The sequence below is a fragment of the Anarrhichthys ocellatus genome, unplaced genomic scaffold (assembly GCF_004355925.1).
Source record: "Anarrhichthys ocellatus isolate YVR2014 unplaced genomic scaffold, GSC_Weel_1.0 scaffold15, whole genome shotgun sequence".
Classification (NCBI taxonomy): Eukaryota; Metazoa; Chordata; class Actinopteri; order Perciformes; family Anarhichadidae; genus Anarrhichthys; species Anarrhichthys ocellatus.
Window position 1 is genome coordinate 1,763,434 of NW_022280045.1, and position 26,055 is coordinate 1,789,488.

The 26,055-nt window shown below is 41.3% G+C and overlaps 2 protein-coding genes across 5 annotated transcripts in view; one reads left to right on the forward strand and one right to left on the reverse strand.

The window, feature by feature from the left end:
* Positions 1-448: 448 nt before the first annotated feature.
* On the reverse strand, positions 449-8,051 carry LOC116387704 (WD repeat-containing protein 48). 2 transcript variants are annotated; one of them, XM_031855025.1, is made up of 18 exons: positions 7,974-8,051; positions 7,179-7,319; positions 6,964-7,039; positions 6,624-6,836; positions 6,102-6,190; positions 5,662-5,763; positions 5,350-5,574; positions 4,854-4,928; positions 4,432-4,534; positions 4,249-4,346; positions 3,717-3,824; positions 3,496-3,592; positions 3,284-3,379; positions 2,971-3,076; positions 2,723-2,810; positions 2,263-2,339; positions 1,980-2,172; positions 449-1,877 (listed from the first exon to the last, which is right to left on the reverse strand). In XM_031855025.1, exons 1-18 carry the CDS (start codon positions 8,019-8,021, stop codon positions 1,782-1,784), a joined length of 2,031 nt encoding a protein of 676 aa, XP_031710885.1. In that variant the 5' UTR covers positions 8,022-8,051; the 3' UTR covers positions 449-1,781. The 2 variants fall into 2 exon arrangements, with proteins under 2 accessions (XP_031710885.1, XP_031710884.1); XM_031855024.1 differs by having other exon boundaries at positions 6,964-7,042.
* A 1,385-nt stretch (positions 8,052-9,436) lies between these two features.
* LOC116387524 (sodium channel protein type 4 subunit alpha B-like) overlaps positions 9,437-26,055 on the forward strand; it is a 38,880-nt gene continuing 22,261 nt past the window's right edge. Inside the window, exons 1-8 of one of the 3 annotated variants that reach the window (XM_031854720.1) lie at positions 9,437-9,757; positions 15,515-15,821; positions 17,546-17,664; positions 18,774-18,863; positions 20,119-20,247; positions 21,342-21,433; positions 21,521-21,763; positions 21,884-21,947. In XM_031854720.1, the coding sequence (XP_031710580.1) occupies positions 15,555-15,821; positions 17,546-17,664; positions 18,774-18,863; positions 20,119-20,247; positions 21,342-21,433; positions 21,521-21,763; positions 21,884-21,947 (1,004 nt within the window). In that variant the 5' untranslated portion in view covers positions 9,437-9,757; positions 15,515-15,554. Of the gene's footprint in view, positions 9,758-15,514; positions 15,822-17,545; positions 17,665-18,773; positions 18,864-18,975; positions 18,999-20,118; positions 20,248-21,341; positions 21,434-21,520; positions 21,764-21,883; positions 21,948-26,055 lie in introns of those variants that run through there. The other 2 variants (XM_031854719.1, XM_031854718.1) reach the window with 2 other exon arrangements.

Genomic DNA, 26,055 nt, shown 5'->3' on the forward strand with positions numbered 1-26,055 from the left:
TATTTTGACAGTTTGTATCACTAGAATTATGTCTCCTTCAACACTATTCATACTTTGTAATTCTTTGTGATCTATGCAAAATCAGACAAGTCCTGCCTGTGAGTTGGCAGGTGATGTGTAGATGTAATGCGTCCGGTCACAGTGATGCTGCTGTTGAGTAATTTTCTTTCTAGGGGGCTTCGTTAAGGTTTTCACTGTCAAAGTAGGTGCTCGTGTGTAAAATAAGGAAAAGTATTTTTTGCAGATATTTTATCAATTCACTGTATGTTTTATTAGGAATGAGTGTAGAGTCTTTTGATGAATGTGAAATGGGTTAATCTTTGATGGTAAAAAATCATATCACTTGACTTTAAAGAAAAGAATTGCTCCCTTGTTTTTCTTATTTCACACTCATCAGCCGAACAACATTACAACTCAAGAAAACATCTATTTATAATTCCCATAAATCTATCATTGTTAAACCATTCCAATTTATTTCTTTGAATGCCTAAAATATACATATTTCACAAATTATTACAACAAGGGATATTGCAGTGTTATGGCCTAATTATGGTACCCATGTTTTTGAGCGATGCATCCCCACTGTGGCGTTACACACTCACGCTTCATGGCTAAATTATCTGTGGAAAATTTACAATGAAAAGATCTGTTGATCAGCGCGGTGACACAGTGAGAGAGGAATGTGCGCGCGCCTGTTTATTTGACTTGAATTCCCCACAGTGTTCAGAAATTCTCCTTTCTCTTTATTCATGTTTCATTGAACTATTAAATCTAAATGAAATATACATTAGTAACAGCCCTCACTGTCATCAAAGTCACCGGTCATGACTCAAGCACAGAGCGGGTAAGCATGATTTATTATTAAAGATATATACCTTTATATATAATTTCCTGATTGCTAAAATGACTTGGACGACTACTAACATTCTTAAAGAGTAAAATGCAATTTCTGGCTTGTATTGAATACAACAAATGCAATTTTTAACATCCAAGTCAAATTTACCTTTATGACTATGAATGCTCTAGGGATTTGGGAAAAAAATAAAGTAACTGTTGGTTTTGAAGTTAACTGTACAACGAAATAAAATTGCTGCAAAAGAAAACAAAGCCACTTAAATCGAGAATACATATATTTACAAAACAAAGAACATTCGGACCCATTGAGGACAGCACAGCTAAAAATAAATGACAAAGACGAGTGCTTCTGTCAATGAAGTTCAAGCTCTGCGATAATTAGATGTTCAAGTTAAGATGACAGCAGGACAGAGGAGCGGGACGCTACCCACAGACCAAGAGTAACCCTACACTGCTGCTGCGCCGAGACGGGTGTGGAGTGTTTGTCGAACACGGACAGTTTCTGGAATGTACTAGAACAAAAACAGTCTACTACATCCGTGTGTGTGTGTGTGTGTGTGTGTGTACACACACACGCTCAGACACAAACATGTACTGTAACTTCTGTTGCTTCATTAATTAAACGCGAATCAGAAGGAAAGAACAAACAGAGCAGTCAGATAAATAAAAAAGGTGAGTGCTGGAGAAGAGTCCTTTCTTCAATCTGTAAAAGAAAAGAAAGAAAGAGAAAACTACGGACCACTTCTCTCCCAGGTGTCTCTTGGCTGCTCCGGCCTGTTCTGGTCAGTTGGTCCTCACAATTCTTACTAGGTTCTCACTGATACTGCGACTCCTGACCACACAATGGGGTTTAGGGTACTACATGTCAGAGGTGGGTGGTGATTGGCAAATGACGAAGAGAGTTCCTGTTTTAAAAATTTGAATTTTCACGTGGACTTCTGCCTATAGTGAAGCGTCAAGTCCCCTCCGCTCTTCCAGATAAAATGTTTAACTGTTCGCAGGTCCATGTTGGGATCCAGAACCTGGTTGGAAGATTAGAAAAATAAAAAGTGAACGTTTAATACAATGTACAATGACTTGGGATGCACAAGGTGTGCTCATGTTATGACGTCAGGGGGGCTCACCTGGTCTTGACACATGAGTTCGATCTTCTCCTCGGCCAGCATGGCCATGTCCTCCTCCTTCTCCTGCTCCCCCGGCTTATCGTTGGCCGAGGAGCTGGTGGTCTGCGACTCGTTGTCCAGGTTGATGATCTTCTCGTAAACGTGCTCCATCACCTTCCTCACCTGGAGCATGTCGCTGGCCGAGAGACGATCCCTGCAGAACACACGGCGGGTTAAGTCAGCTCAGTCAGGTGCGCCGGCTTTATCAAAAGGCAACGCGAAAGAAAGAAAGACAGACACTCACTTCTTCAGAGTCTTTGCACCGGAGGAAGAATGGGGCTGGAGGTAGAACGGGATTTTGTTGAACTTGGGCATGTTTTTCTGGAACAGAAGATGGACGATAATACACGCAAATCATTATGACAGGAGCAAACCGTCAGTGTACCACGTGCCGTTTCAGAGATGCGAAAAAACACAGCGACATAACCTTTCCAGGCGTAAATAACGCCACGTATGATACGATGTATGATTGAGTTCCATGCTTGATAGCATTTTGCGTATGCTTGGCTCAGCTGTCATGATTTCCTGTGTTTTGAAACTGATGGTTTGGCAAACATGAGCAAGGGTTTGGAACCACCGGTGTCACATGAGCGTTACATATACACATACCAATGTGCATTCAGTGGACCCACACAAAAAGTAACCACATTTGAATTCAGTCTATCTAACCTGTAATCTAAAGATGGAAATACAGTTGTACTCACGTCTACAGTTATATCAATGACCCACTGTGGAACCGTCTCGTTCAGCAGCATCGATTCAGTCTCTCCACCTGAATCTCTACATAGCAACCTGCAACACAACAAACAGCACATCAGAGGCAATAAATACTGTCAACATTTCTGTTTAAGACAACTATAAACTGATGACACAAGCAGACATTACAGTGCACACTGCAGTTTTCAGAGTTAACATTTAACCTGTACTGATAAGGGTGTTAGCGAAACATTACCTGAATAAAGTCCGGCCTCCTGCTTCCCCGAAGATGACTGGCGTGTGTGGTGGCACTTGGAAATATCCATTTCCTTTCTGGACCCTGTTCTCCTGCTCTCCGTTCACTGTGGACACAAGAACACGATCCTACTGTAAGACGGACTGAATGAGGCTTTAGACGCCCGCCGCGCACTGACGGCAGCAGGAAATGAAGTTGAGAGTGCAGCCAAGTGGTTGAAAATACAAAGTGGAGCAATGAATACACGCACACTGGTGTTCCCAGAGTTTCACTGCAGAGGTTTGGATGATTTGGCAGTTTAGCGCCTCCTTACCGTGGTTCACCTCGTTCTCTTCCTCGTCCATGGGGTTGATGCGAGTTCTGGGCCAGAACTCCAGCAGAGCCTGGAGCAGCAGTCCACCCAGGTTCACTGAGGAGACGGTGAGGCAAAATCCAGTTAGCAGGGGTGCAATATTATGTTAGCTTCAGTTCAGCATAATTCACAGGCTATGTGTATATAAAATGTGAACAGGTCAGATATCTCACGCTTTGGGTCGGATCCATCAGAGCTTGAAAACCCAGCGTCCTTTGCAGACACCCAGGCAGCGAAGCAGTCGCTCTCGTCCAAAGTGATCGTGAGCATCTGTTGATTAAATAAAAAGAGACTATGGGACCACTGACCAGGCTCTGGGAGTATTTCTGAGTTTAGAAAAGTCACAGCTGCTTACAGATGAAAAGCTTCTTGCATTACCGGGATTGTGACTCACCCCAGTTTTAAGATCAACAGAGAACCAGTTTGGCACGTAGACCATCTTGAAGCGCTTTTTAATCTCTTCATCGAACTCCACTTTCCCCAAGTCTTCACCCTTGCAAGCCTGAAGTAAAAAAATACACATGAGGGGAATTCAAACCACAGGAATCACACTTTTGGGTTTTTTTCATTTGCAAAAGTGTTGGATAGTACCCGGTACTTTTTTTGGTACCACAACGGTCGAGTTTCCAAGCGAGCTGAGCCAATACGATATGATGGAGTTAAAGCACTGCAGACCACTGATTGGTCAGTTAATCGTCACTTGTGTGACACAGGACATCCTGCCCGCTGCCGTTAATAGTGGCCGAGATTGTTTTGGGCCAGAATTTTTTTTAAATGGCAGCCAGTGAAACTTTGCTTTATGATTGACGAAGAGCAGACATTCCTCTGTTTGGTTGATGATGAAAGGATTCAGCGGGTGTCTCAATGAAGACGTGAATCTGCCTCCAACACACTTAGAAATAACTTAACTACGGAGGGGAGTTTACCTTCAGGACATCCCAGAAAGCCACGTTGTTGTTGGTATCTTTGGTAAGTATGTGTCTCTTGTCATTCAGAATGTGGCACTGTATGATACTGGCACCTCCTGCAAACACAACACAGGGTTGTACTTTATAGAATGTCCATGAGACCGATGTAGAAAGAGGCTGCCGATAAAAAAACATGTTTACCTTTGATGACTTGTTCTGGCTGAGTGCACAATGGTGTAAGAGGGGTAGTGCAGTCGTTGTCATACTCCCCTGATGACCGGAAGTTGTGCATTCCCTTTAGAGACTGCACACGCACACGCACATGCACACACACACGCACACACACATAGAGAAAAACAATAATCATTAGAGAGTCGGCCCGGATTTTAATAATCGCTTCCCAACTCTCCCTTGCAGCAAAAGCGGCGATTAATGTAATGCAATTATCTTTTGTGTATCACCCATATCGTCAACAAGCTGGTTTAAACTCGTACAGAAATCACAGGGCGATTACTACTGAATAGCATTAGGCGTGGCCGCGCGCGCACGTCCGTCTACACTGTATTCCGTAGTCGTTATGCTGACAGTCGAGCAGTGATCTCAGAGGATTCACGCATGCTTACCCATTTATTAACGGATGACTTGGTGGTGGAGACCCAGATTGCTGGAGGTGGGTCAGCAGATCTGTCCAGTTCCATCTGAGCAAAAGAGAAAGACAGCAAAAGGTTGAATGGGGCCAAATGGTTGGCTATGAGCACAGGAATGACAATACAGTAAAACTTCTTACAATAAGCTCCGTCACTGCTAACGAAGCAAAGCTTCTGTTTTTGAGCAAAGTCACATGTTCTGTAATATGCATGCAACAGAAACAACAAACCGAGGTAAAATGAAAGCACCATTAATCACAAAGTACTGCTCTCCACTGCAGAAAGACACCAGGTGAAAGAAAAGCTCAGCATTCAGACAAAACCCGTACTGCTTAATAACAAACTTTTACAATTAAAAGCAACAGAAAATAACTTTTTCAACTTTTTTTAAAACTTGTCTATGAAACACTGTAGTGTGTCACAGAATTGCACCATTTTTTTTCCAAGTTAACGTGTGCTGGCTGCTCCTTACTTTGAGCACCGGGGCCTTCTCCTCGCAGATGAGCACGCGGATGTCTGGGTTACGCAGGTCAGTGCAGTAGATCTTTTTGTCTCTGCCTCCAGAGTAGACGTGTGTGAAGGCCTCGTTGACCTGCAGGGCCCAGACCCCTTCATCGTGCACCCGGTATGTGGCGATGCACCTCTGCTGGCCGAGGGACCACAGGCGGATGGTCCCGTCGGAGCTGCCGGACAGGCACTGTGGCGAAAAGGACAGCAGGTTTAGATTTTAAAAACGCCTGTTTGACAGCTGCCATCACTGGATATTTTAGACATCTCGACTCACTTGAGTGCCGTCTCGATTCAGCAGCAACGACTTGACGTTGTCCGTGTGACCTTTCAGCTTCATCAGTTTAGCACATGTTCGAGGATCCCACACTCTCAGGACCTGAAGACAGAAAGTATGGAGTGAAGATGGGCACTTCTTTATTACATTGACATGCACAGTAGAACCAGATTACCGGGACCAAACATAGTAAGATAACACTTCAATTAAAGCATTCACAGAGTTTCAAAGTAAGTTTTTAAACTAATGAATTATCACACAGATGTGTGATACAGGAAACATCTTATGAACAGCTCAACAGAAAGGAAGGGAAAATGGCAAGTGTAGTGCAAAAAAAAAAAATCACATATGACAAATGAGATAATCACTGTTGTTTTAATCTACTTTCATTGTACTAATAGTGTGCATGCGTGTGTCATCCCACTGATGAGAACCCAAACCTTTTCTGTTGATCCAGATACAATGACTGTGCCCATCTGGTTCATAGCCAGACTGTAGATCGAGTCCTTGTTCCCACTGAGTGACGAGGCTGTTGGAGACGGATTATAGTGAGTCCTCATGTATACGTCTCTCAGAAATACACATCAGACATTACAGAACAATACAAATGCACAATAATCAAAACTACAGTTTGTATAGGCCAGAAATTGGACCACTTGTCACCCAGAAACAAAAAATTAGGGACGCATATCTCCGACTTTTTCACTCATGATACCCGTACTTGGGCTTTGGGCATCGGCCGATACCGAGTACAGACAACACGGTTAATTAATAAGCTCTATTCCTCACTGTGTGGAAGTCGGTCAAAACATAAACAGGAATTTTGACCAACGTTTTGACTATATAATGTATATAAAACTACAATTGAATTGGACAGTTTGCCCCTGTTGTCATAGATATCCGATCCAGCTATTCGAGCCAGCATCGCTCCAATATACAACTTCCCTACAAGCAATACTCACTGGTTACAGTGTTGTTGGAAGCAGTGAGTGCCGTCAGTGTGTTCACATCCCAAAGAAAGATCTGCCGGTCGAGACCTGCTGATGCCACAAGCTCCTTGTCCTTAGCGTAAGCCAGAGCCTTCACATAGTCCTTGTGTGTTCGTAACGTTGACATGCAGAAGCCTTTATGCGCGTTCCATACTTTGACGGTTGTGTCTGATGAGGCAGATATCACTGAAAATAGAAGACAGTGAGAGTGGATCAGATAAAGTCAACCAGAACAGTAGAATGAAACAGGCAGCATTAGATGCTGAACACTGCCTAAACCCTAAATAACATAACAGATAGCAATCACACTCACGTGTTTTGCCATTGCAACAGAGAACTATGTCATTAACCCAGTCCGTATGATGCTCCATCGAGGCAATGTACGGGTCCTGCTGCAAAGAAACAGAAGAGAAATTAAGACACTTACACTATACATAATGAGGAAACAATATGCATGTGACCACACAGCTGCCTGGTCACATTCTGAGTGTATATTTTAATAAAGATTAAGAATCTAAGAAGCCGTACTTTATGCTGGTAGACACTCCATATCCGGATGATAGAGTCTCTTCCAGCCGTGAAGAGCCGGTTCAACGCAGGGTCAAGCTGGAGTGCATTCACCCCATTCCGATTGTACTTCTCCACCTCATCTCTAATGACATAGGACACCTGGAACACAAAGAGGAGCGTGAGCACTGAGGTCAGACTCTGTTTTTCCCCACAACACACCCACTAGCTCGTGCACCTTCCGAGGTCCAATGCTCTTCATTGCAAGGACATGCCGAGTTAGCTACGGAAATATATAGCCAAGCTAAATGACACATATATTTGGAAATTGATAAATATCAAGTGATATTAACAATGAACAAATTCAGTACTTATAGGTAACTTTGATTTGGTAGCAATGTGCACAGGCGCGGTGCACGATGGAACCAGCGAGACACGTACGTTATCCCAGCAATTAGACCGAGCCCAGATACAGTGTACCTAAGCTGCCGTCAACGCTGTGACAGCATAAAATGCAGCGTAGACATCGTATTAATCACTTGAGTTCATTAACGAGCTTGATAGTAGTGTTGAAACGGATTTAACGCGTACTTCTGTGATAACTGCTTAGAAGAACATGTTATCGCTTGGACGCCAGCGTTAGCAGAAGACGCTAAAGACTAACGGAAGCTAAGCTAGCTCGGTTAGCCGGCTTGAGTCATGACTCATAAGAGCAGCGCTGCCTTTAGCAGGCCGTTTTTGCTGTGAGTCAAGTATCCGTGAAGCACTTTTTAAAGCTTCCACACACTTAGCACTAATGAAACTATTAAAATGTACCTGTACTTTTCTCCGCCCAGCAGCATTTTGCCTGTGATGGGTGGCCATCTTGCATGTTGACAGTCAATTCATGTGATGCTACATCCGGAAAAAAGGAAAACATATGCACCTGAGCTTTATGGGTAATGTGGTTTTCCCACTGTCTCCTAGTTTCACTGCAGGAAGGGTCTGGTACACCAGATAAATGTTTATGATAGGGGACCTTAACATAAACATTAAAATGACACGGCATTAGATATCTGCCTGGGGCACCCAAATATAAGGGCTTCGAATGGCTGTAGTTATAGGCTATTATGTTGTATCCATAAAATAAGACTACATTGCATTTTAACATACTCTCTAATACAAAATGGCCATAAGGTGCTTATTTTCTCACAATCAGTGCTAGTTCTGCCCATTTAGACACACGTAGGCAGGCGAACACCAAGCAGGCCTTTAATCCTTTAAATAACGGCTTAGAATACATCAGAGGATAACTACTCATATGGTCTCCCTCAACACATGGATGTGCAATACGAATGTTGACCCAGTGTTCAACCTCATTAAGATTATGTGCCTCTTTGCAACCTTCCCTGTCAGTTCTGAAAATGTTGTATTTCATTGTTGAAGAAATACAGAGTCCCAGTGGCACAATGGGTCTCCAAATAGGCCACTAGCATCTGTCTAAAATGTGTACATTTTTAAATGCTGGTATTCCCAATCCGTCTTGTCTTTGGTTGGTAAAGATCAGAGAACAAATCTCCCTCAGTATGAAAAGGTTGACTCATAGAAAGTCCACCGTTGGCCACTAGAGGACGCAGTAAGAGACCAAAACTGGAGGCAGCGCCTGGTCATCCAAAACCACCACCATTCAGCCCATTGGATACACAGTAAAGAAATGCTGACAGCTTGTGTTAAACAATAACCCTTTACGGTTCATTCAAGGGCCACAGGTTTTGATTCCAAATCGAGTTTTTGACGAATTCAACTACGTGGTTGACAGTGAAATCGCTTGCTGTAAGTCTTGCTTAGCACATGGCATGCCTAACTCTGAACTACAATTCATCAAATGTCAAACCTTGTGTAAATGCAACATGGAATATCCTATTATGTAATATAAGTCAAAACAAGTTCAGATACTTTCAGAAAACAATATGTCATCCATGTCACAAACACAATGCTGACATTAGGTTACTAATGTTTATTATGTAGATAAGCTATACAATAGCCCATAACTGCACAGAGTGCTTCTTTCATCATGTCCCTTGTGTTTTTTGCGATTTGGTGGAGTGGAAAAAGTGCCCGCTCTCATGTCTCTGTCCTATTTGAGTGGGACATGTAGGAGCGGTAATCCCCCGCGGTCCCGGCAGCATTCTCCCTCCCTCGTGCTCTTGCTCAAGGGCAAATCGAGGCGCTCATCTCCCGCCGCTGCGCAGCTGCTGAAGACAGCGCAGCATCCTCTCCACGCTCGGCCGGCTCGGGACCTTTCCTCTGTGGGATGAATGCTGAAGAGCCACTCGGATGGAAGGACAGAGGGCAACCTGCACGTCGCACCTGTGGCATGGTTCAACATAAGGTGATTAGACGACTGGCGTTGGTCTAGAGCTTTGTGCGCCAAACTTTTGGATTGTGGTGATAAGACGCACTTTTTTTTCTGTCCTGTTGGATTGGAGTTTTGGTCCGTCATGAAGAACGACCCTTGACGGCAAGACATGGATTTTGCGCGGAGAGTTTGGCTTTTCCTTCGTCTAAAACACGAAGAACTCAACTCTGGAAATGATGCTGTAAATCTCAGAGTTTCATATGTAAGTAGCCCTGTAAGGGGCTTCTTTATTTTTTTATGATTTATAATTAATATTGAGCGTGCATTCATTTTGTGGCCACACAGACAGAAAAGTAAATGTCTTCATGACATCATTTGTTAATTTGGTCTTCAGCTTTTCCTTCCTTTCCTCCAGTTAAAATGGGTTGATGGAGAACTTCTACACACAATGAAAAAAAAGAACAAATTATAATCATTGCTTCTTTTAAAATCTGGTTTTAGGTTTAATCCATAATCTAAAACAACACCAAATATGTTATGTGTCATTAAAAAATATACATACCAAGTGCATAAGGCAAAATATTAATTTAATGTTTTCATGTGAGCATTAAAGGCTTACACTTACTTTCATGACCTCTCACTTCTGTGACACATTACATAATGCCATGTGAGGCACATTTCAGTTCCATTTTCCTCTTTCGGTGACATCTGTCACCTCCATCTTCTTGTCCAAGTGGTGTAACTCATGATTAGTTTTAAGATGTTTTCGGAGTCAAACTCAGTCGAGCATATCTGCTGCGTCTCAAGCAGCAGATATCATGAAAGTAATTGTCCTCAATGCATCACCCTCATGATTTCACCGCTGTCTCATTCTGTAGGTCTATACCTTCTGGAACCAACGTATTTAAGCTATCTGATGCAATTACTTTGAAAGGTTTCTGCAGAAAAAGTAGGTCATCAGTTCAGCCTGACAGGGCTGACAGGGCACAGACACGTTGCATGCGCCCAATATAGAACAGACAATATGTGCAGTCTGACTCCAAGTATGTGCTGGAATTTGATTTTCAAACGTCTTAATGTGGTTTTGGTTGTTTTTTTTGTCATGCACAAGTAATCAGATTGTTTAACTTGACGGTAAACCTTCTGTCAATAATTCCACATATGGCACGTGTTTTTACAACATACAGGATAATGAATCAAGAGTCTTGAACAAGAAAGAAAAAAAATCTGAACAAACTTAAACAACTCATTTAAAACATACAATCTCTTGAAACCATTAACAAACCTTTATAGACCAATGTCAACAAAACAGTCCTAAATGAAACCCCTTCTTTGAGATAATATAATAAATGTAAATGGAGGGAAAAAAGAAATCCTTGAGGTGATATCCTTCTGTCCTCAAGCTTCTGAGGGATTGAACCCCATGAACCCAGAGAACCACAAAACCCAGATATTAGAGTAAAAGCAACAGAAAAACACGACATTCACAACATTTTTTGTTTTATTAATAGTTTGCGTACATATCCATTATTATATTTGGCAAATAGTTTAAGTAATGCAGTGTTGTACGTATTACATAATGACCATAATGACAACGAGGTGATCACACTTGGTCTATTTCACAGACACAATCTGTTATATTTAATGCAGAAAATTCACAAGAAACATGGAATACATGTTTTCAGGCACTTCAAATATTCAGAAGAAAATTTGGCAAAAATGCTCTAATTGGAAAATTTAAAGTGCATTTTTAAATTAAAATAAAATATTTAAAACTCTATTTTAATAGCTTTAAATGATAATCAGTTACCAAAGTAACAGAACACGTATCACCATGTATATGACCCACTATTGATAACTTATATGAGAACATTCTTAAGGAAGAGTGTCAAAGTGTGGTCAGCTGATCTGGTCCCCCCTCTGCAGTGTCCATGTAACAGTATTTGATTACTTGGAATTTAAGCTGATAGAAATAGATGTGAAGACAGAGCAAAGCTACAGTCCAGTTAATAATAATAATAGTGAGTGTAACAGATGCGGAAAAAATGGCACGCTGGAGCACAGAGTCGATGTTCTTTAGCATCATTTCAGGGAGGCAGCGTATATTTGATATGAAATCATGATCTCTTGTTGTGTCCACACATTTCAAATGGTTACAGTACATGAGAGTTTGAGCTGGATATTTGCCAGAGAGACTGAACCTCACACAACAACAAAATGGCAAAGTGTCTCAAAGCTGAAAGGAGTTGAAGTGATGTGAAATGACGCGATTCATTCGTTTGTCCACCAGAGAGCACTGACAAGTGGTTCTTTACACTGGAACATTTTAGTGTGCATCTTCGTTCGTTTATGTTGAAAAATTGCTTGTGGCCAATATTTTAAACCCCCAAATATCAATATCGGCATTGAACTCAATATTACAGTATCGGTCGGGCTGTAGTTCAAACTTACAACATTCTCACTACAGGTTCACTACACATCACTTCATTTATTGTTCAGATCTCCTCTGTGAGAATTTTAAACAACATTGCACAACACATGTCAGGCCTGTGTGTGTGTGTGTGTGTGTGTGTGTGTGTGTGTGTGTGTGTGTGTGTGTGTGTGTGCGTGCGTGCCAGTCCACTGCTCCGCTCTACTTTAAATCTAATTATCATAATTATTTGCAGTGATGATGAGCATATCACATCTGGCTGTTATGGGAATTAAATTTCATTCAACTAAAATACTTTTTTTTATTTCCTAGTGTGTAAATCTAACCAGTGCACAGAGGCAGATAATTTCTCTCTTTGACTTGAGAACAATATTATTCATATGTACTTTGATTATGTTGTTCGCTACAGAGCAGAGGTCATTGTCAGATATCTTCTTACTGGTCTGTAGTGTTTGTTACCGTTCAAAGAAGACATGCTGTGACTGTGTTTCTCTGGAGGATACATCACGTCCTGACAGAAATAGACTTTATCTGCTCTATGACGTTGCAAATGGACCTTAACCTATTTATTTTGCTGGCGAATGGGAAAGCGCTGGATTCAGTGTATGAGATGAGCTGATCTGAGATTTACCTGGGCCAAATAAGCAGATCATGTGAAAGCAGATAACTAGCGTCTGGCTGGACGTGTGAAGGGATCAATGCATTTCAGGACGGGAGGAGATGGAGAACTCGCAGAGCTTAGTCAATATGAAAAGGATACCATTTTCTCTGTCAAAAGGGCAACAGAGAAATGTAATCCTCTCTTTGGAAAGCTTTTCCAGTTGTTAAAATATCAGCCTCTGTCACCGGCTAAAATAAGGGAATGATCTTTTAGTAAAAGAAGGCCTCTAGTATTGTCTGTATTTAGACAGTGGCTTTGGTTTCTGATCAGATTATCTGCCAACTCTACTTGTTCTTTATTTAAGTGCAGAGGAACTAAGTTTGCCAATAAGAAAAAAGGAAATTAAGATTTTAGACATTCGCAGGTAATATTTCAAGCTATTCAAATTATATTTAGTATCGTCTCTGGTACAAATAATCATTAATTAGTTTTCTGCTACAGCCAGAGTGTGACATTATTAACATGGTAGTAAACTGGAAAGGCACTAGAAAGCTCTTTTGTACTGAAGAAAATGCATCATTACCAGTTTGTGAAGTCAAGTTTCAGGAGAACTGTCTTATATGACTGAATCATAATCTTTGTACAACAGACGTTTATTGGAACCCTGGTCCAACAGAGTCTACTGAACTCTACTGTTCCCCGTAGCTCTTTGCAGTGTCTTTCAGCTTGGGGTTTTGGTTCTATGTCCCGCAACTTAACTTAACTGCAGCTAAAAAAAGCTCAGAAAAACCAACTGTATGTCACCTGCACAACACCATACAGCAGACAGATACATTTAGCAACTAGCTGGCAAACACATTGGGGCATTTAGAAGCTCAGGAGGAGCCAGAAGTTTCTCCCAGGGGTTGGTTGAGACCAAAATAGAGCTAAAAGTTAAATTTCATTTTCGACCCACATTTGTGTGCTTGTCTAAAACAAGTCGGCTGAATGTGTAGATAGACAATTGAAAGATACATATTCCCTAATAGCAACGTATCTTGTAAGATCAGAATGTAACAATTATGATTTAAACAGCCTGCACTTTAAAGATACAATATCCGAGATTTCATTGGCCCCCACATGGCTCTCAACATGTCGAAGGGAGCCGGCGGCTCATAGCTAATGGTGCTAACAGCGCTAACAGTGCAAACTACGGCGAAAAGTGCTGACATTAACAGTGTTTACCTGAGGGGGAACCGGAGGTTGGGTGCTGTGCTTCTGCGACAACACCGTCGGTCAGTGCGGCATTATCAGCAGTGTAGAGTTGCGGCTAACTTTTCACGGTACACGGTTTAGTCTGGAAGACATTTTTGGCTTTTAGGGGTGCGTTTTGGTTTGATGTTAAAAATGTTAAAAACGTCTTTAAGGTTGCTGGCAGGTCGATGTCCAGGCCCAGGCAGGCAAACAGCAAGTGACTGCCATTCCTAAATCAGTGCTGCTGGTGAAAACCTCCGGTCAGACCTGCAGACCGTGGTCTTAATCCCTCTGACTGACAACTATGGCTGCCCTAGTTTGACAGAGGCAGTTGGATAACAGGGAGCTGCTGTTGGTCAGCTGGAAGGGGAAAACATTTATATCATGTGTCTGGTCCTCCCCGAGTACCATCCACCAATCAGAAAATCAGAGGCAATGCAATGATTAAAGCCTTTATATATTGCAAAAACACATTGTTAGTAAACAAGAAGAGTGTCAGTGACGGAGACATACCTGTGTGTTTCTGTATTTCCTGTTGTTTGATTGCTGTGTTAATGAGTTATAGTGTTTTCATGTTTTTACAGAACAACTTTTATATTATAAATACTTGTTTAATCAAAGCGTCGGATTCAGTATAAATACTTGTTTAATCATTCTGATGTTATACGTTTGTGTTTGTAGGAAAATGAGACAATCTCTAAAGTGCAATATGGTCTCTCCTTGTACCTCCGTTTTGGTCTCCACCTGCTCCTGAGGAAAGTGTTTAGCTATTTAGCTAGAAAATATTCCACCATGTTCACAAACTAGCTGCTAATATTATCCGTCTGCTGTTTGGTGCTGAGCATGTACAGTTAAAGCTTTTTTGCTGAATATTGCTGCCTGCTGCGGCTGGATATGAAGCTGGTGTGAGCCGTGAGCTTCGCCACAAATAGCTAAAAGTTCAACAAAACCAGAACAATGAGCTGAATGACGCTAAAACGCTCCGGGGAGCTGATGGGAAATAGAGTCGGGTGGTAATTCTCTGTCGTCACTACAAGCGACCTCTCTTGACATTATACACATCTTATGATCCACATAGAAATGTTGATTAAAGCAGCTTTCAGACTGAAAATATGCCAACTAAAAAAGAAACTGGCATTTTTACGTGGCGACAAAGAAAGTGTCAGTGAGTTGGAGTGTACGTTCAGACACAAGGCAAAAATCCAGTATAAGAGTAAAGTGGAGGAAAACGTTCACCACTGGAGATGCAAGGGAGGCATGGCAAGGGCTCAACTCCACGATTGACAGATCCCGATCCTGCATCTTTTGCTGAGCCGCTTAACATTTTCTACAGAAAGTTCAACAGATCATTACTACAAGAAGACTGGAACCAGCAGTCCCAGTCCCTCACGTACGCCGGTCACAGAGGAGAGGAGGAATGAGGTTTCCACCTTGTTCAGAGTAAATCCAAACAAAGCTCTCTGGCCCAGACAAGCTCAAAGGCAGACTGCTTTCTCACCTGGGTGATGTCATGACCCAGCTCTGTCAGCAGCTCCTTGACTCGAAGGAGGCCACATGTGGGAGCCCTATGTGCACACGTTTGCTAGATCTATGTATGCTTGTATTGAAAGAAGTGCCACATCCAAGAAGCCATGTTGTTCACAAACTGTCTCATAAGCCTGTGTGATTTATATTTGGATGATTCTCACCCACTTTCCTCCATCTCTCCTCTCCCTATATGTTCAACCCCCCCATCCCACTTCCCCGCCCCGTAGCTGTAAGTAAATGCTAGTATAGCAGAATCAGGATGAAAAGATGGCAACCATGCTGTTACCAACGGGTCCTGATGGCTTGCGGCGGTTCACTCGCGAATCCATGGCTGCGCTGGAGCAGCGGATTGCGCAGGAGCAGGCCAAGAACGTCAAGGACTGCCACGAGGCTCACAGGAACGCAGAGTCACCCAAACCCAGGCTCGACCTGGAGGCAGGCAAGCAGCTGCCGCGCATCTTCGGTGACATCCCTACAGAACTTGTCGGGGTGCCACTGGAAGACATTGATCCATTTTACTACAAGAACCAGAGGGTGAGAGCTTCTTTGTACAAGGGTGTGTGTGTGTGTGTGTGTGTGTGTGTGTGTGTGTGTGTGTGTGTGTTTGTTGGGTGGGGTAAACAGTGGTGGTCATGTTTATGTTGACTACAATACAACTGGTCTAGAAAATGTCAGAAAATAGTGACCAATGTCCTAAATGTTCTCGGCTTACTATCTGTGAATATATATATATGACAAATAAAAGCAGCAAACTGATCTTTCAACTATCTATTCATAAAGCAGAAAGGCCTTCATTTCTGTTTGTTTTTTTACATTTAAAATTTAGCCAAACTACTTAATAGGACGTTGTGAGGAGATCAGCCACATTTTACACCATTTCAACAGACATCTGATAGGAACATGGGCCAATCAGTTCAAAGCCACATCAACAGCTTTAAGTCCACCTATTTGAAGGTGTTGAATGGGCCAATGAACATCTTCTGTTCCTACTGGCTACTAAAAGGTCCCTTCCTAACATGCTTCCATCTGAAGTGATTGGGGATGAAATCCACAGTCGTCGTTCCGTGCAAAAATATATTTCAAAGTGTAGCTGAAGTTATTATGAGGCTTCAGCTTTCTGAGGTAATCATATGAAAGTCCTTGAATGTTACAGTTTTTTTTTCCCCGGACTTTTTCCTTAGAGAGACATATAAGTAACTCAAAAAGGAAATTTGCTGCTAAAAAGGCTGTAACTTTGGAAGAGACCAGTTTTATTTGACTAATTCGTACAGTTGAAGACTCATAGAACCTTCAGCTAAACTTTGGAATACATCCACTACGAAGGAATCTCTGTATGAACAGGAGGAAAGAGTCAGCAAAAACGTACACATGAGCACCTGACTAAGACAGACTTAAGAAATATTGTGAAACTTATTCTTTAATACCACGACTGAATGATCGTTTCCAAACACATCTTTGAATATTCACTGCCATGATTGCATCTCAAACAAACTGGTTAAGGGTGTGAAAAACCTGTGACTGGAGATTAATCATTGGCATTTGAGTATCGTCAGTGATGCTGCTATTTTTCTGATACACGATAAATGATCAACAAAGTTGTCCTCTGGACTCTGATATGTCTGTGATCCTCCTGATCAGAATCCTCCTGAATTTAGGATACCAGAGCGGCTGCGTCTTTTGTGGACGCAGAAATAAGATTAGCAAGTTTTGATATGCAGAGTGAGTAGATCAGGCTGTTGCCCGTTAATGGGCCGCTTATGGGGAGATGAAAAAAAAGGACGTGGCAGTCATTCTCAGGGTCTCTTTGTTTTGGCATGTGATGCGCTGCTGGATGGGAGGATTATCCAAAGACGGAAAAAATATTTAAATAAAAGCCACATCTGTTGGGGAAAGGTTCTGCCCCGCTTTGGAGTTGGCTCCATTATCTCAACTGGCCCCGCTGGCTGCGTGTGTATGTGCACTTGCAGCTTTCTTGGAGGCAGACGTGCTTGCGGGGGAAGTTAACACCGATGGTGGACACTGCTGTTATATGATCATCGGCTGCAGGGTAAAGAAAACCGCTGAACTGCGTTTCTCTTTTCTCTGCAGAACTGGACAGAAAGGAGCCTGTGCATGATGGGAAAACTTGTTTGGGAAAATGCATTTACATCTGATGACTTGTTACAATTTGTTTTGTTCACAGAAGTGAAGCAATGATATTTGGAAAATGAGATATTTCTCACTGCTGATTTCTGTTTTCTTTCTGTTTTCTTTTACAGACTTTTATAGTACTTAACAAAGGGAAGGTCATCTTCAGATTCAGTGCCACATCTGCAGTTTACATATTTAGTCCATTACACTTCATCAGATCAATCGCCATAAAAATTTTAGTCCATTCATATCCTTTTCTTGGTTACCCAGAGCCTGTTGTGTCTCTTCTTGCCTCGGACATGTAAAATAATCATGTAACTGTTTGATCTTCTGTCAGACCATATTACCCCTCACTTTAATTAGTTTGATATTAATGACATTTGTGATAAAGTGCTGGTGGGTGAACGCCCTAATTGGCTTTAAAAATATAGAGATACTAGAAGTGATATAAGGATATATTCATAGCCTTATATGATAGCATGAAGATCAGACTGCAGAGAACACACCACCGTGAAAAGTTTCCACCTAAATGATCATTTTATGCTGTAAAGAGAGATTCCACTTCTTGCATCTCATACTGGCAGATAAGCCAATCTCTAATATTTACTGATTTCCACCCGAAGGTTGCTATTGGATTTTTTCGTAGTCCCATTTTTGAAACAGCTTTGTAATGGTCCTCTCTGGCATTGCAAAGCAAATCCCCTCATATCCCTCTTTTAATCTCTGAAATAAAATAAGAGCAAGGAGATTTGACATCATGTGACGGCTGCCTATTAGTTCTCAGATAGCCGATTTGTACTTTGCATGTTCCTCTGGATTTCCTCTGTGTTATTGATGACAAATCATCTATTGATCAAATCATATTTTATATAACATATTTTAACTGTTATTGATTGTTAAATCACAAGTGAAACTGGCATCATGTTCTGAACTGCATTTGAAGAGCCCTATTGGGGGGGGGGGGGGAACTGTTTTTCATCATTTTAGTATGTAATATAAATGTATTTTAGATCATTTAGATTAGTTGATAGGAACTAGTTACTCTTTAGATGATTATTCTAATGACTTTCTATTGATTTGATTCTGATAGATTTTTATTTTTATTTTAGCAGCTGACTGATCCTTTGTTATTGTTGCCATTTTGCTTCATTCATCCATAAGAGAGAATGATACAGCTCTTACTTAAAAATTCCATAACCTGCATTTACTGTATTTCTACTACCGTTATCGCACACAGTGATGGTTTATCCTAATGGGTATATTTCATAGGATTACAAGAAACATTGTGTCATACATTGTTGGCTTATTTGACTGTAAGTTACTATTTCACAGTAATTTCCTTAACCTCTATTCCACATTGTTCAGCTTGTTCATAATGTTCACTATACTGACCAACTGCTGCTTCATGGCCATGTCTGATCCGGCACCATGGACAAAGTACCTGGAGTAAGTACACATTTTGTGCTTAAGTTAAAACTTGTGTGTCTTGGACATAATTTGAAACTGTGCTTCATGTTTTTCTAATGTGGAGCTTTGTTGGGATTTGTTGTTTCGTTAGTGATGATTGAGGAATCATGACATGTAAGTATATGATGCAAGTGGTATATACTGTACTCAGGACGTCCCAACGCATGTTAAAAGAAAGCATGTGGTGTCGAATGAAACTTAAAAAGTCTCTAAAAATTCTTTCTTCAAAAATATTGTGATGTGCATGATGTGGAAGATGTGGCCGAGTTGTCATCATCAGTGGGTCACATGTATTTTTAGCATGCAGCATGCTAATGATATCTTCATTGATTTAATTTGTTCATCTACTTTTGCACCTTTAGACATTCATTTACTATGAATAGATGTAAAAAGACAAGCGGTTTGTTTCCAAGAGTTAGATGACAATATCAACTATACTCTTGTATACGTTAGTTAAATGTGAAGCTACAGCTAGAAGCTGATTAACTTAGTTCAACGTTTGCGTAGCGAAAACAGGGAAACAGCTAACTTTAGCCTGTGCTATTCCTAAAGTAACAAAAATCTGAGACTTCAGGAACTTACTGTTCCCAGCTAAGACATAGCTTGGCATTGAAACTGTTTATACGTACACTTCTTTTTTTAAATTTATTTTTTACAAGATATAGCATGTGTGAGCTTTAGACCTTTTGGTATGAAGACTTTGTTCGGACAGAGTGAAGCTAGCTGTTTCCCCTTTTCCTGTCTTTGTGCTAATCTAAGCTAACCAGCGGCTGACCGTAGCTCCATATTTGCTGTTTGACTGTGGCAGACCTGAAGTAAAAGACTGTTTACAAGTACGGAACGAATTGGAATATGAATGAACTGACCACTGGAAAGTCTTCACCGTGTCCATAGACTTACATTATTTTGCATATGTTTGTCTTTGTAAACATTATACAGGTGTTAATGTAGACTGCGATGATATATGTTTAGGCATGCTATTTCCGGTCTTGCACACAATCAGTGACATCACTCCTCCATATTTAAAGTTAGTATAACGTTAAATCTGCTGCATTCAAAGCATTTGGGTCTGAGAGCGTTAACACATTTATTTTCCATGCTTTGTCTTTCGGTCCTTGTTGATACGGATAGTGGTTTATGTTAATGCTGAAATGCATTTTGGACTGTAGCTCTTTTGCAACATTTGATTCAGAGCTAAATGCATTTAATTTCCCCTCCATGAATTTTTTTTCAGGTACACTTTCACTGGCATTTACACTTTCGAGTCGGCGATAAAGATTTTAGCAAGAGGATTCTGTATAATGCCGTTCACCTTCTTGAGAGATCCATGGAACTGGCTGGACTTCAGCGTCATTTCCATGGCGTAAGTAACAGTGTCATTCATGTTTCACTCATATTTCACTTTACATTAGCAGTGGCTTGGCCTACATTGTGCAGAAACATCTACTTAAAAAGGTCCACCTCAATTCATAGTTTTTATGCTTACTGTAGCAATTTGATTAAGATTAAAAAATATATATTTTTCAGTAATGCCAAAGTGATTGTCAGTAATTCCTCAGTCATCCTGAGTAGTGATTTGAAACACCACGACGATAAGCCTATTGTTGATGTCATAGATCTGTGTGCCATGACTCACTTCCCATGATGCAGGTGGCAGATTAGACAGGTGACCTCTCGATGAATTGGCACAGCGTTGTCTGAGACCAATCATCCTGATAGGACATTTGCTTTGTTTGAAAACAGCGAGACAAAATCCCTTTAACAGCGCATAAACACGCTGAAAGCTGTCATCACCTTCAGCGATTATTTTGTTTTTGATTAATTATGGTTCAGTCATCTGTCATTTCCTCTCACAGGTGATCAACCCATGCTGTTCTTGTTGTTTTAACTCTTAAGGAGGCAATAAGCATTGTTTTTATATTAACAGTGGATCACATGACTACTTGTATGTGAAAGGGGTTGCTTGAACCGGCAGAGAATTATTACTCGTCTGCAGTGCCACTCAGTTCTAAGGAGCATTTTAGAGTCTTTCAGCTGGTTGTTTTGGTTTTAGTTCACTCATAGCTCTCGTGTTGTTTTCGGCTGAGTTGGTGGAGACCAAAACAGAGCAAAAAGAAGATTGAATATTGCATTCATTAGTTGGATAGAAACTCCAAATGAATGCTAATGCTGCTCCGTATCTGCTGTATGGCAATTGTTTGCTAACACGTTAGCTACATCAACTTATATGCCAGTGTTGTAATTTTTTAATTGTTTATACAGTTCAATCTACATGAATTTAAAGAATAAAACCAAGTTGCTATGCCACTAAAAAGACAACCTCATAATGTTATTTGATTGAAGTGTAACTATAAAGACATGATATACAAACCGTTAAGTATGTCTGAAAATGTATTATTATCCTCGGTGATCATACAAATCACTGTTGTTCATAAATCCTATTATATCAAATTCCAGATATCTGACAGAATTTGTAGACCTCGGAAACGTCTCAGCGTTGAGAACCTTCAGAGTACTACGAGCACTGAAAACCATCTCAGTCATCCCAGGTAATGTGACCACGACACACAACAGAAACCCCAATGTGTCCCTGTGTTACCAAACAGTTGATATGCTGTCTCCTCTCCTCCGTCAAGGTCTGAAGACCATCGTCGGCGCTTTGATCCAGTCCGTGAGGAAGCTGGCAGACGTGATGATCTTGACCGTCTTCTGCCTCAGCGTGTTCGCCCTCATCGGCCTGCAGCTCTTCATGGGCCTGCTGCGGCAAAAGTGCATCCGCAGCCTCGCCCACTGCGTCAACTCCTCCTTTAGCCCCAACGCATCCTTCATCTGCAACAACAGAACCTGGAGCTCCAGGGCGGACTTCCTCACCAGTGAAGGTAAGCCAAAAAAAAATTCAGAGACACATATGAACATGAAGTGAATACTGTCCCTTATCATCAGCATTCAGTGAAGTTAGACAAAAAACTTCTTCAACTTCTTTTTCCCCTTTTTTCTAGATAATTTTTACAAAGTTGAAGGAGCAAAGGATGCCTTAATATGCGGATATGGAAGTGATGCAGGGTAAGTGAGTGTTTCTCCTGCTTACTGCTTGTTAATCATCTGCAGGCTATTACATAATATCAGAATATTTAGCGTCTAATGGCTTTTGATCCCATGTTATGTGTATAATTGAATACAGTAGCTTGAGCATCAGACTTGCCGCAAATAGTTTTTTGCAGGACTGGAAAAGACAGAAACAACAATAGATGACGTACTTCAGGCTTCACATTAAAATCTGTGACTTATAGGCGTAATGTATGGAGGAACGATCCCATCAGAGGGAGGGGCGTAGCGTGACAGAGGCTGTGCACAAGACGACATGTGGTGTGGATAATCACCCCGGCTCCACTGGAACCCTTTACAGAGAAACATGGAGTTGCCAGCTGGAGAGAGGGGGGTCTTTGGAGATTTCATCATCTCAAAAGCTCTATGACATAATTAGGTCAAACGGAGTGCACCGGATCACTTCAGATTGATATTTTGTTATTGTTTAGAGGAGATACCGGTCTGAAGTCTCCAAGCAGCACTTTAAGTTTGTGTCCTTGTGATGGAGCTGAGACATTTTCGATTGAGTTTCTAACATCAGAATAAATGTCGACGTGCATGTAATACATTTTATCTGTGGACTTTGTTCCCAATCAAAGGCACAGTGTGAAACCTTCCAAATATTGCTACTCAGCCGAGGCACTGAATAATCCTATAAATCCAAATGCTTTTGAAACAAGCAGAACAGGATGACTCAGATTCTGCCCATGCCAGGCCCAGTTCAAGGGTTATAGTGAACTAAATACCCATCTGTGTGAATCTGAAATCCTGCAGCTTCAACAAATGGCTTCCATTAGGTGCTCTTGTTAATGATACAAGATAATGGATGATGGCAAATAACAAAAAAATGGTGATGATATTAGGCTTTAACAGGGAAGTTTGGGGCGGAATTATTTTTCTTTTCTTAAATTCTTAAAACAACTCTTAGGTTCTATATCTTGGTAGATCAACGGCACCCCTAAACAATTCATGGTTCACCCATTTTACAGTGTAACATGATGTGTACAGGCACAGGATTGTTTTTTTTTTCCCGTTTGCTGAAATAACAATAACAACTATATTTGCTTGACAAGAAAATAAATAAGTAAACCAAATCATTTTAGACAGTAAAAGAGCAAAATAGTATTGGTAAACACACAGATACAGGCACATTAATACATTCATTAAATACCGAAATTTAAACATGCTTAGCTTTTTAGTTAAATGATTTATTGTTGTCTATTGTTAAATCAATTTAATATGTTTTATATCTATGAATTCATGCATTTCTCTTGGATAGAGATTTTTATTGGCATCAGAGTGCGGTCAACCCTTTAGCTTTAATCTCACTCTGTAACCTCTCCTCCAAAAACACAGGAGCTTAATCTCCCAAGAAGTCAAATCTGATTCAGTAATTTGTCCGAGCGAAAAGAGGATACATTTGAGGGCATTCAGAGGGAAATGACGTCACTAAACGTCCATAAATAGTAGGTCGGTAAGATCAGAATAGCACCAACATGACCTACCCAGCTGTCCCACAGTTTACCTACAAACTACTGCAGTTGGACTGTTTTAGATGCGTTGCCTATTATTGTGTGTTGACACTCATTCTGTCTCATTCTGTTGTAATGGGTGTGTTAAAGGCTCTTTGGACAATAAGACAAACGGGGGAGATTATTCCTTTTGTCTCCCTTTTAGTTTTACCTTTGCTCTGTCATCACCAAGAATATGGTATTTATTCAATTGTTTATGTCATTGCGGTTAGTTTGATGCTAAATCAAAGACAGAAAGAAACAGTGACTCACTTGCCAGGTTATAGGTTAGAGCAGAGGTAGCCAACACGGTGCCCGCAGGCACCCTGTCGCCCGCAGGGACCACGTGAGTCGCCCGCGAGACATGTTCTAAAAATAGCACTAGTCACCATGGAGCTCCGTCTAAAATTGTAGTTGCTGTTCTTTTTTTAAATCAAAAACGCTTGCATTAGTGTAGATTTTAAAATGACAATATTTCTTGTCATAAGAGAGTTGGGTACCCGGAGGCGCACGGCGGATACCCAGGACGAGGCCGCCGCACCGCACTAGGTTTTCAGGTTCCCCGTCGTCAGGTCCGTAAATCCTCGGAACAGGCCGCGGGGCAATCCGATCGAAAAGGCCCAGACTAGAGGTTTGAACGCGGGCGCCCGAAGACGCTCGCGCGCCTCGGAGGGTTGGATCCCCCGCTCGGCTATAGACCAGACTGGTTACTAGTTTCTTCGTGGAGAAAAAGGTACCGTTGGAAAAGCTGGTGTCGGTGACAACAGACGGGGCTCCCGCGATGACGGGCCGGCATGCAGGCTTCATTGCGCAATACAAAGGTGACCCAGACTTCGCAAAATTTCTACATTACCACTGCATCATTCACCAACAGGCGCTATGTGCAAAAGTAACCGGCTTTAATCATGTGATGATACAAAAATATCAGAGATGTGATACCTCTGACTTTCAAATGTTGAAACAGATTAACAGAAATAAAAGTTGCATGTTTAAATATGTATGTGTAGCTATACCATCATTGTTGTGGAAATCATTATTAATAATTATTGTGAGGAATAATTAACCGACATGTGATCAAACAGTCTCTTCACATATATTATTATTAAAAGGTGATCTGTGCAACTTTGTTATTCAGGAAGTTTGTATCAAATAAGTAGCCCTTCGTACTACTCGGTACCCTTGAAGTAGCTCTCGGTTTCAAAAAGGTTGGTGACCCCTGGGTTAGAGCAACCATAGTGCAGCTTATGTGTCTGTTGGGAAAAAGGATTGCCAGCCTTTTGACTCATGTGCCATTTTAGATGGAACTTTCTGAGGCTGGCTGTGGAGACGGGCAAGATATTAAGCAGATCAGGACGGAGGACGTAAAACATAGAGGATGCTTAATCTTTTGAGTGTATTCCAAAAAGTAATCCCTGAGCAGTTTTCCAAATTGAAGCTTTGGATACGTTATGATGGCACACACATACACAAGTGAGCAGGCATGCACACACATTCACACACACACACACACACACACACACACACACACACACACACACACACACACACACACGCGTACACATATTCAAATGATATTTTCAGCCTAGATGGTTAACAAGTTTGTGAGAAATGATTTACTTCAAAAGTCCAAGCTGTTTCTCATCGCGCCTACTGTAGAGTTCAGGCCACCGCTTATCCCCTCACGTCTTAAAGCCACTATGCATCACGGATTATGACTTTGGGCATAGAAACCCACCACCTCAGCCCCGCCCACCATAGAGGGAAAACACTTTGCTGCGATTGACAGATGTTCCTCTGCTGTTCTGTTGCACAAACTGCAGGGAATTGATGGTACACTCTTAAGAGTACTAGTTATAAATACTGTAAACATATAAGCAAAGAGCTTCCACAGAGCTCTTACGCACCGGGGGACTCTGCTGCTCTGGTGAAACGAGACTTTATGAAAGTCTAAAGGACCGCGCCTTAACTAGAAATCATTTATACTGATTATTATCAAATATATGTTGAATGATTATTATGATGTGTTTTTCCTAGCGTTCCTGGAAGCCATTGATTTTCATTCATTTCTATTCAGTCTGAAATCAATTAGCATACTCTTGTAATCCATCACAGTGAACATTGAGGCTGCATTTTCAATGTTACATTATAGTTATGGTGTAATGCAGTCAACACTTTTTCAATCACTTTGCACTGTAATTGCATTACAGTGCAAAGACACCAATGTAAAAACAAGTTACAAGAGTCTGCTGACTTTCACATCAAACGGATACGAATTATAAGCAATGGTTGCCTTAAATAGCAGGATAAATACATCCCCAAATCTGAAAAATAAATGAATACTTATCGCTCCTGAGTAATACACTGACGTCCAGAGTATTGCTAATGAGTACAAAGAAATACACTATAGGATCTACACAGAGTAAGAGGAACAGTGGTATGACTACATATTCTGGTCTTCCCTGTGTGTGTGGAGGCAGATCAGATCCCACAGCGAGTACATGTGGCATAGCAGCTGTCCTTGAGGAGCGCTGACTCTGGATAAACCCATGCAAGAGTCAGTCTCCAGGGCAGTT